Genomic DNA, 9,682 nt, shown 5'->3' on the forward strand with positions numbered 1-9,682 from the left:
TTATTTTGGAACCGTGCGTTGCTGTCAAGGGCCGAGGAAGGACTGGGCACGACCCACTCAGAACCCACGCAGGCCTCCACACCTGCCGGCCCGTGGACTTCTTAAACTTTTGGCTGAAAACTGGCGGGGTGGGGGGTAAGGGGGCGGTGTCCAGGCCCGGCGAGGCGGGCTGGCTGTGCCCGGCGGCAGCGCCGCGTCCCGGCAGCGTGGGCCGAGGTTCGCGGCTCCCCGCGCGCCTTCCCGCGCTCTGCCCCCGCCGCCGCCGCCGCGCGGGCCCCGCCCCCTGCCCATATAGGGCTCGCCCGCTTCCCCTCCGCCGCGCCTCATTGGCGCTGGGGGCGCGGCGGGAGGCGGTGACGCGCGGCGGTGGGCGGGGCCTCCGCTCGGGGCCGCCCCGCCCCGCCCCGGTGCGTGTGCGCGGTGCCGCGCCGCGGCGGGCGGGGCCTCTGCCGCTCGGCCGGCCCCGCTGCCCGCCCCGCCTCCCGAGGCATGACACGCCGAGCCGCCGGCGAAGCCCCGCTTTAATTGAGGCCGCCGGGATGGGGCGCACCGCGTAGGGCAGAGCGGGGGCCGCCGCGCTCCGGGGCCGCAGGCAGCGCGCACCCACGGCCGTGCGGAGCGGCGCCGCGTCCGGCACAGCGCAAGCCCGCTCGGGGCTGGGGGGGAGCAGCGGAGCGGGGCCGCGTCCGGCCGCCGCCGCGTGGGTGGCCGGTGGGCCGGGCGCTGGCGGCCGCCGCTGCCGAGCCCCATGAAAACGCAGGTCTGGGGGAGCTCCCCGCGGGCGCCCATGGCTGCGGCGATGCCGTGCAAGAGCGCGGAGTGGCTGCAGGAGGAGCTGGAGTCGGGCGGCGGCCGCTCGCTGCTGCTGCTCGACTGCCGCCCCCACGAGCTCTTCGAGAGCTCGCACATCGAGACGGCCATCAACCTGGCCATCCCCGGGCTCATGCTCCGCCGCCTCAAGAAGGGCAACCTGCCCATCCGCTCCATCATCCCCAACCACGAGGACAAGGAGCGCTTCGTCAAGCGCTGCAAGGCCGACACCGTGCTGCTCTACGACGAGGCCACCGCCGACTGGCAGGACGGAGGAGCCGCCACCTCCGTCCTGGGGCTCCTGCTCCAGAAGCTCCGCGATGATGGCTGCAAAGCCTATTACCTGAAAGGTGAGGTGCCTCTCACCCTTCCTCCATCCCCGTCCGGCTCCCGCAGCCCTTGTCCGTCCATCCGTCCCCCCCGCAGCCCCCGGGCAGCCCCTGCATCGCCGGGCGCCCATCCCCTGGCCGGCCGGAGGTGGCTGGGTTGTTTTCCTTCCTCCCCCCGCCTGCCCCTGCCTGATTTATTTTTATGTTTTTATATATATATGTGGGGTTTTTTTCCCCTCTGCATCCCGCTTCAATCCCCCGCACAAAATGGTCGCAGGCTGGAAGCGGCCAGGAGCGCCCCGCTTCTTCCTGCGTCGCCTTCCCGGCAGCGGCGGGAGGGAGCCCCCCACAACCCCGCCGCCGGGGCGGCCCCTCCAGCGCTGCCCTGTCCCAAGCCGACCCCGGCTGGGCACCGCTGCCGCCCCCCGGGGCGCCCCTCGCCTCTGCTCTCCCCAGGGGCCCTTCGGGGGCTCCCCGCCCCGGCGCCAGGCTCCGGAAGGGATGGCCAGATTGGGGGGGGGGGGGGGGGGGCAGGGGGGCCCCTCTCCTTTTTTTCTTCCCTCCCCCATCTCCGAAAAGCGAGCGCTTGGGTTTTCTCCCCCTTTCCCTGGAAGCGCCGGCGGGGCTGGGAGGGGGCAGCCCGGCTGCTCCCCCGGGGCAGGGCGATGGAGGAGCGGGGACCCCGGAGCGGGGAGCCCTGCTGCGGGGGAGCCGAGCCCCGCACCCCGCACATGCCCTTTCGTGAGGGCTGGGGTGGTGTTTGGGGTTTTGTTGTTGTGGGGGTTTTTTTGTGTTTTTTTTTTTTTTTTTTTTAGGGGTGTTTTTTGGCCATTTTGAAAGACCCCAGCAGGCCTCCGCAGCGGGCTGAGCAGAGCCCACAGCTGGGCTGCTGGGACCCTTCCCATCCTCCCAGTCCTCCCAGTCCGGTCGCTGGGTGGCGGGTTTGAGGCAGAAATAACAGGAGAGTGGAGGAGTCGGGAGGAGGGGGGGAGAGTGGTGAAGAAAGTTGCCACTCGCAGCCCTTTAAAAAACACTGCTGCTTCTTGATGGACCCTTTTTGGGTAGCCGAGGGAGCCCCTGGTGCGGGGTTGGGGTGGCAGGGGGACAGGCAGGTATTTGGGGACCAGCCTCTGGGGCTGCGCTGCCCGCACAAGCCTCCTTCGAAGGCGATGTGGTGGGGGAGCAGCCAGGCCCCCAGCACAGGGATTGATCCCGCTTTTCCCTCCCGTCCCTCTGCTCCCCGCCTGTGCTGGTGGGTGAATCCCCCATCCCATCCCGGTTTGGGGTTTCCCGATGGGCTCCGTTGCTCCTTCGCTTTGTCTTCCCCTTTCTCTCCCTGTCGTCCTCATCCCTAGCAGAAAGGAGCAGCTTTGAAGTTACTCCTAAGCTCTCCCCGATGGGCAGGGGAGGAGCTGAGCCCCTTTCTCTGCCTTTTTCCGGGAGCCTCGGTGGGAAATGTTTCCAATTAAAATTCCAAAATGGCTCCTCGGCGCTGTCTGGCGGCGCGGGGGGGAGGAGGAGGACGAGGACGAGCCTTTTTCATGAATGGATGTGGCAGGAGCTGTCTGTCCTGCTCAGTGACCCCGCCACAACCGCCGAACCCACTAACAAAGTTTCCAGGAGGCCTTTCTAATTAAACCATTTGTCAGTGTCAGATAGCGATGGCTGAGCTCTGGTTTAATATTGCCTGGAAAGGAGGTAGATTGGTGGGGTTTTTGCTTCCCTGCCTCTGCCTTCTTTCCCAAGCTGTTGAGCCGAGGAGCTGGAGAAGAGGACTTAGGAGCAGACATGAAGGGTCCCATCCCTCCTCAAGCCTCTTGCGGTTTGGCTGAAGAGCAAACCTGTGACACTGCTCTGTCGCAAAATGTGTTTGTAGTGATAAAATAGGTGTGAGGAACGCTCTTTGGCAAAACTTACGGCCTTTTTTCCTGCTTCAAGGTGAATTATTTTATTGGGTTTTAGTGCCTGGGCTGGGTATGTGGTTGTTCTTGCTTTATCTTTTCAGACACAGATACTTTTGTGCTTTTCTGTCTAGGTGGCATAATAGCTCTTGCCTGAACTGCCCCAGACCCATATTTCTGAGAAGCTAAACGAGGCGAGATTGTCTCTTGCCATTGATTTTATTTTTGGTTGTTTCTTTCTTTTGTGATTGATATTTGGCCCCTATTTATCACACGCAATATCGAACTTCGTAAGAAACACTCTTTGGTTTTCTGGGACCTGTTTGCTCGCTAACAGTCTGCCCAGGGAAGATGAGGGAGCAGGGAGATACATTTCTTGGGGTGAAGTTGAAGGTATACCAACTTTTTGCTGGCAAAGACTTGCTAATTGACATGCACGTGTGTTCAGGTAGAAGGACTTCCCATTCTGAAGAATAAAACATCTTTTTCTCTCTGCCTCTCCCCTTGCCTCTCTCCTTTCCCCCTTCCCAGGTGGCTTTAACAAGTTTCAGACCGAATATTCAGAGCACTGCGAGACGAACCTTGACAGCTCCTCGCCCAGCAACTCTCCCCCGGCATCGGTCCTTGGCCTGGGAGGGCTGCGGATAAGCTCCGACTGCTCGGATGGCGAATCCGACAGGGAACCCAGCAGTGCCACGGAGTCGGACGGCAGCCCCATCCCTAACAATCAGCCTGCCTTTCCGGTCCAGATCCTACCTTACCTGTACCTGGGCTGTGCCAAAGATTCGACCAACTTGGATGTCCTGGGCAAATATGGCATTAAATACATCCTGAATGTGACTCCCAACCTGCCAAACATGTTTGAGCACGACGGAGAGTTCAAGTACAAGCAGATCCCTATCTCAGATCACTGGAGCCAGAACCTCTCGCAGTTCTTTCCCGAGGCCATTGCTTTCATTGGTAGGTAGTTGGCAGAACATCTCTTTTCATACTCACTGCTTGGGAATGTGGGAAGACGCTTCCCAGGGCTGTTGCTCGTCTCTGGCCTCACCTCTCTGGGGCACAGCATCGGCGCTGGCTTAGCAGCTGAGCGTCATGCTGCGGAGGTGATGCTTCTGGCGTGTGTCACGCTGCCTGGGTTCAGGGAGGCCTCCCCTTCCAAAATTCAGCCCCCTTACAGCATCTCAGCTGGGTTACCTGCAAGTGGTAGGACTGGCCCCGCTGTCTCTTGCCCTTGTATGGGTATTTGCACTTGTGTGAAATGGCTGAACCGAGGTGGTGGGGAGCTGCTTTGCTCGGAGGAATGTTGATGGGAGTTGCATTAACGTGACTGGTGCCAGCGATTCCTTAGCCCCAAGTGCGGTTAAAAATCTGGTGGGGGGGGTGTTTTCTTTTCCCGAGGGGATTTGCTAGTCCAGTTGCGATCCTGCTGTAAGTCGCCCTAGCATAACTAACTCCTTGTATGGATACTTCTCCTAAGGTAAGTGTCAACACAATGAGTTAGTGATTATAATTACACTGCAGAGCTCAGCTGGAAAAATTGCTGTGCAGACAGCCCCTGAGAGAGCTTTGGCTGGTTGTGGGGAGGGGTGCAGGGGGGCAGATCTCTTCTCCCAGGCTAGCCTTGACTTTGAAAATTGCTTCTTACAGAATAAGAAGTGTCTGTTGGATTGAATAGGGATGTACAATTCTAGCATGACCTGTGCTGTCTGTTGTTGATGGTCGTTAGCGTAATAAGTTCTGATTTATGGAGGGGTGAATGGCACAGGTAGTCATTACCGCTGTTAACTATTAAAAGCCCTATGGCTTCATATCTGGTTAAAAACATTGCTGTAAGTAAAGGCGAGGGGGACCCTTTACCTTCAGACTGAAATCTGTGCAGCCTGTTTCAATGCTGCTTTGTTACCTCCCCGTTTCGGACCCCACTGCACGTGCTTGCTTGCTGTAAAGCCTGAAACAGGGCAGAGAGGTGGTAGGTCCTCAGCTGCTTCTCAGCCGTCAGAAACCCTCGTTCCCGTGCGCTCTCCTTTGCCCCCAGCTTCTGTCCTCTAGTAACACGATTGTGGTCAGAAGTGACCGCTTCAGTGCGGCAGCAGGGACCTGTCCGATGTCCCATCTGCACTTCCCGCACGGAGCCTGGTATGAAATGTCAGGGGTGAGGTATGGGGTCCCTGCTGGCATGTGGCATTTGAGATCCGTCTGCTCCAGTCAGACGATGTCTCTGTGAACACCGCGCTTGTGCTTTCCAGTTAATGACAGGAAATGGAGGATTACCTCACTCCAAAACCAAACATCAAGAAATGTGGCGCAGGTCAGATGAAAGGCAAAAATGTCTCAGAAAAATGTTGAACTGGGAGAGACTGGGGGGAGCGCTGAGTATGCTGGGGGGTGATTCCCCACTGTACTGGTAGTTCTTGCCTGGTTTTGGAAGGGCAGGGCAGAAAACCTGTTGTGGCTTGGGTCTGGATTTTGTTTTGCCTGCATCTTCTTTGCCCTTCTCTGCACTCATGGTGCCAGAATGTCTCTTACCTCCGGCTTTGCCTGAGGATCCTCTTTCTCCTGCCACCTTCTCCCTCCCTGCCAAGCTCTCAGTCAAATGACTGACTGCAAATAGGGCTGCCCAGAAGTAAGCAGCGCTGGGTACTTGTGTGCATTCAGCGCTCTCAGCGGCGTGTCCCTCTTTCAGCACTAAGATGTCAATTCATAAAGGGATCACGCTGTTCCGGCTGTGCGAGAGACAATGAGTGTGTGTGTGCTTTTCAATCGGTGGCAAGGGAGGGGAAATTTTGTCGCTGTTCTCTCGCCATTTTTTGGTCCAGCCTGCATTCCTGCTCCCCGCTACCATTCATCCTGAGAGTCTCCTCCAACACAAGCGTTTGTTTGTAGTGAAGTGCGTTTCTGTCGATCCTAAAGAACAATTTCACAATAAGGGAAGTTCCTGCACTTCAGACTCTGCTTAAATTGGCTTCGACTACATTCAGATAACTTTATAGTGGAAGGAGGAGAAGAACAGCAGAAGAGAATAGCTTGCGTGGTGCTGGGCTGTAGCTTTGCATCAAGTGCGCAGCCTTCCCTGGTTAGTTGGTGTTGAGGTGGGTGTGCTATGCCTGACCACCAGCATCTCCCTGGAGCTGTTATCTCCTGTTCCAGCTGCCTTTTGTGGATTACTCCATTTCTCTGTTTAAATAGAGGGTACTGATGCTCCCTAGGCAAGGGATGTGTTGCCAGGCTTGATTAATACTTCTCAAGCACGAGATGCTTAGCCTTGCTGCATGGAATGGGGATGTGCAGCTTTGCCGTGTGGTGGGAATATCTCAGGAGCCCTTTGGGGAGAGATGTGGGTATCGGAGGGACACAAGATGGTGTCACTGGGAGCAGGGGATCCAGTTCTGGCAGTCGTCCTGGTCCTGGGAGCTTGCAGCTGCCACCTGGCCCTGCTCCAAAGCCATGCGTTTTTGGTGCAGAATAATAGACTCCCCCTTCCCCTTGTCTTGTTTCAGATGAGGCCCGTTCCAAGAAGTGTGGGATCCTTGTTCACTGCCTCGCTGGCATCAGCCGGTCCGTAACAGTCACTGTCGCCTACTTGATGCAAAAACTTAACTTGTCCCTGAACGATGCCTATGACTTTGTGAAAAGGAAAAAATCCAACATTTCCCCAAACTTTAACTTCATGGGCCAGCTCCTGGACTTTGAGAGGACTCTGGGACTCAACAGCCCTTGTGACAACCGCTCACCCAGCGAACAGCTCTACTTCACCACCCCCACCAACCACAACCTGTTTCAGCTGAACACTCTGGAGTCCACATGAAGAGGATGCTGCTTGGTTGGAAACTTGAGCATCGAATCGCTTCTCTTGAGCATTTCAACTCTTACAAAAATATCTGTCTTGCCAGGCAGCTCTGAAACGACTGGCTTCTCTGGGCAGAGGTGCCTGATCGCTGCTTTAAGAAGGCTAATGCCGTTCATTAGTATCCTGATCAAAGTGGTTTGAAGAGGTAGTCTTTTTACAGGGGGTTATTTAATACGGACGATGTTACAGCGTTTTGAACGCAGATGTTACCGGCAATAACCGCTTTCCTGGGTGCATTGGGACTGTCAGAACACGCACACGTGTGAAGAGCTACCAGAGGTTAGCTTGCTGTGGAAAGTGAGGAGATTTATGCACTTGGAAACCTTGAACAAAAGGTGTTGGGCCAAGACTGTTTTAAAACCCAAGTTTACTTTTTTTGATTTTAAAAAAAAGAAAAGGTAGATCTTACTCGAGCTTTGGGTTTAAACTCTTTTTAAATATGTAAGTTCCTGACTGTTTGTACAGACGAGGTTGCAAAACCAGTATTTTATTCTGTTTCTTGTTTGATCATTTATTATTTTTTTTAATCAAATGTTTATATTGACCAAATGCATTTTGCACACTTTGTGAAGCCTTGGTATGTCCTGGCATATTACTGGGTACTCCAGAGAGATACATGCTGCTGCTGTTGTTGTTAGCATCTGGTAGGAAGCTTTGTTATGTGTGAAGGCCAGTTGGGCTTAAACGCAACCCCTTCACCACTCCTGCACTCACAATCACAAACTCTGCACTGATTCAGCCAAGGTGACTAAGCCGCAAGCTTTTTTTTTTTTAATGCCACCCCTGCCAAAAACACTGTTTGCTATTGCCAGAGGTAAAACTCTTGGAGCCTCCAGAGCTGGTAGAAGCATGTCTGAGCCCAGCTTCGTTCTGTGCTGCCTGTTGACTGACTTAACGTCATCCAGCTGGCCTGAAACCATTCCAGCTTCCCGAGTACAGAAGGTAGTTGTGATGTTGGCGTTTTCTTGTGCACACTCGATTCTTTCCCACGTGTGCGGGGTGGAGGGGGGAAGACGGCGAGCGGCTGGAGCAGAGCAAGGATTGCGTAGCGGGACGGGACTGAATCGTCATGCACAGAGCGTGTGAGGGGAGTGAAGAGATGTGGAAATGATGACAAGAGCGTTGTAACAGAGAATTTTTTTTATATATATATATATGAATATATATATTAACTGGCAAATTCTGAGATGATTGGAGCTTTCAACAGAGGTTCTGATTTTTTTTTCTTCCTCTTTCGAATAACTTTATGCCGTGCCTTCTATTCTGAGAAGACTTGTTTATATTTCTGGCTAGTGTTTGGCAAACACCTTATACCGAGCCGGGAGGGGGAGGAAGTGGTAATAATTTCTGGGAGGAGGGCAGAATGGATTTGGAGATTTCTTTATTGGCTGCAATGTAGTCCCTCCTTTCTCCCCCCTCCCTGTCCACTTTAACTCTCATGTAACTGAAAAAAAAAAAAAAAGCCACGGATTTTTTCTAAATATCCAGTTTTTTGTACTTTTTTTCAAGAAAAAGAAAAAAATAATAAAAAAAACCCCTCCATCTGGAGGAATGTTTGACACTGTCACATCCTGAAACCGTTCTTTTTGTTAAAGATGTTACCAGAATGTTGGAATGAGCTTCTCTTTCTTGTTTTCTGGTTGTTTTTTGTTGTTTGTTCGTTGGGTTTTGTTTGCAACAATGTTGGGATCGTGGGTCATTGGAAGGGAGAATGGGCCTAAGTATGGTTGTGTGTGAGAAAATTGAAAATATCCTAATTGCATCTTACCTCATGGAGGAATTTATTTTTTCAGGGATTTTTTGACAGTGCATCTGTATTGCATTACAGCTAAGCTGGTTTGTAAAGGCTTCCTGTGCTGTTAGTGGTCTTTCTTCTTTAAAGGAAAAAAAAAAAAAAAGATGCATCTTCTGATTAGTACAAATGAGAGCTTGCTAGTGAGGAATGGTTCTGCTTTCTGAGTTATGAAGGAAAATTAGTGACCCTATATATACTGATCCAATATTGGGACTTTGTTTATATTGCAAATAAATATTATTTTTTCTTTAAAAATGATGTTTGTGTCAGATGCTTGTCTAGCCTCTGCCCATATAAGGGCATGCTGCTCTTATCCGTTTTTTTTATAGTCGATTAGTATTCTTCTGTGACCATGAAGAGCATTTGCTGGGCAGTGTTCAAGTGTGGTGTTTGGTTTCGTGCACAGCTTAATTTTTAAGACCTGTGGTAAAATGGAGAGGGGGATGTGGGAGGGTGAGGGGGTATTGGATAAACCAGAGGACAAAGAACAGCTTGAGAATGGGACCGGCTTTGACCCCAGCCATTCCTCCATGCCAAAAATAAATAGATAAGCTAAAGACACTTTTGTTTGCTGTTTAAGCGTGGCCTACAAAGGCATGGCAAGGCCTTGCCCACAACTGTTGTGATAGCAGACTTTATTTTGGTAGGAAAGCAAGAAGTTGTGGCCTTGTGGGCAACCACCTCATGACTTCTGGGTCTCTTGGAGAGCAGGAGCCCCCCTCCTGCATCCTCAGGTGAGGAGCCAAGCCCCCAGCTGCAGTGTCGCACATCGGCTGTGCTGTGCTGCTGTGCTCCCTGGCTGCAGGCTCAAGTGCTTTGTGGGAAACCTGGAGGGGCTGATGAGGATGCTTTAGGGTGAAACATGGCTCCAAGTATCTGAGTGCAGCCCAGCTAAGGGACCTGTGGCTCCCCATGCCTCTGCTTGTAGCTGGGTAGGACTGAGCAGGGGTGGGTTCCCCCCCACCTCCAGCATTCCTTGTTTTAACCTAAATAGCAA

The 9,682-nt window shown here is 53.6% G+C and overlaps 1 protein-coding gene across 1 annotated transcript; it reads left to right on the plus strand.

The window, feature by feature from the left end:
- The first annotated feature begins 519 nt into the window (after positions 1–519).
- DUSP7 (dual specificity phosphatase 7) lies at positions 520–8,943 on the plus strand. The gene is made up of 3 exons (XM_009460640.2): positions 520–1,160; positions 3,572–4,000; positions 6,541–8,943. Exons 1-3 carry the CDS (start codon positions 749–751, stop codon positions 6,846–6,848), a joined length of 1,149 nt encoding a protein of 382 aa, XP_009458915.2. The 5' UTR covers positions 520–748; the 3' UTR covers positions 6,849–8,943.
- The last annotated feature ends 739 nt before the right edge of the window (positions 8,944–9,682 follow it).

The sequence above is a fragment of the Nipponia nippon genome, unplaced genomic scaffold, assembly GCF_047370975.1.
Source record: "Nipponia nippon isolate SJK-2023a ecotype South Korea unplaced genomic scaffold, ASM4737097v1 scaffold_9, whole genome shotgun sequence".
In the NCBI taxonomy this organism is placed as follows: Eukaryota; Metazoa; Chordata; class Aves; order Pelecaniformes; family Threskiornithidae; genus Nipponia; species Nipponia nippon.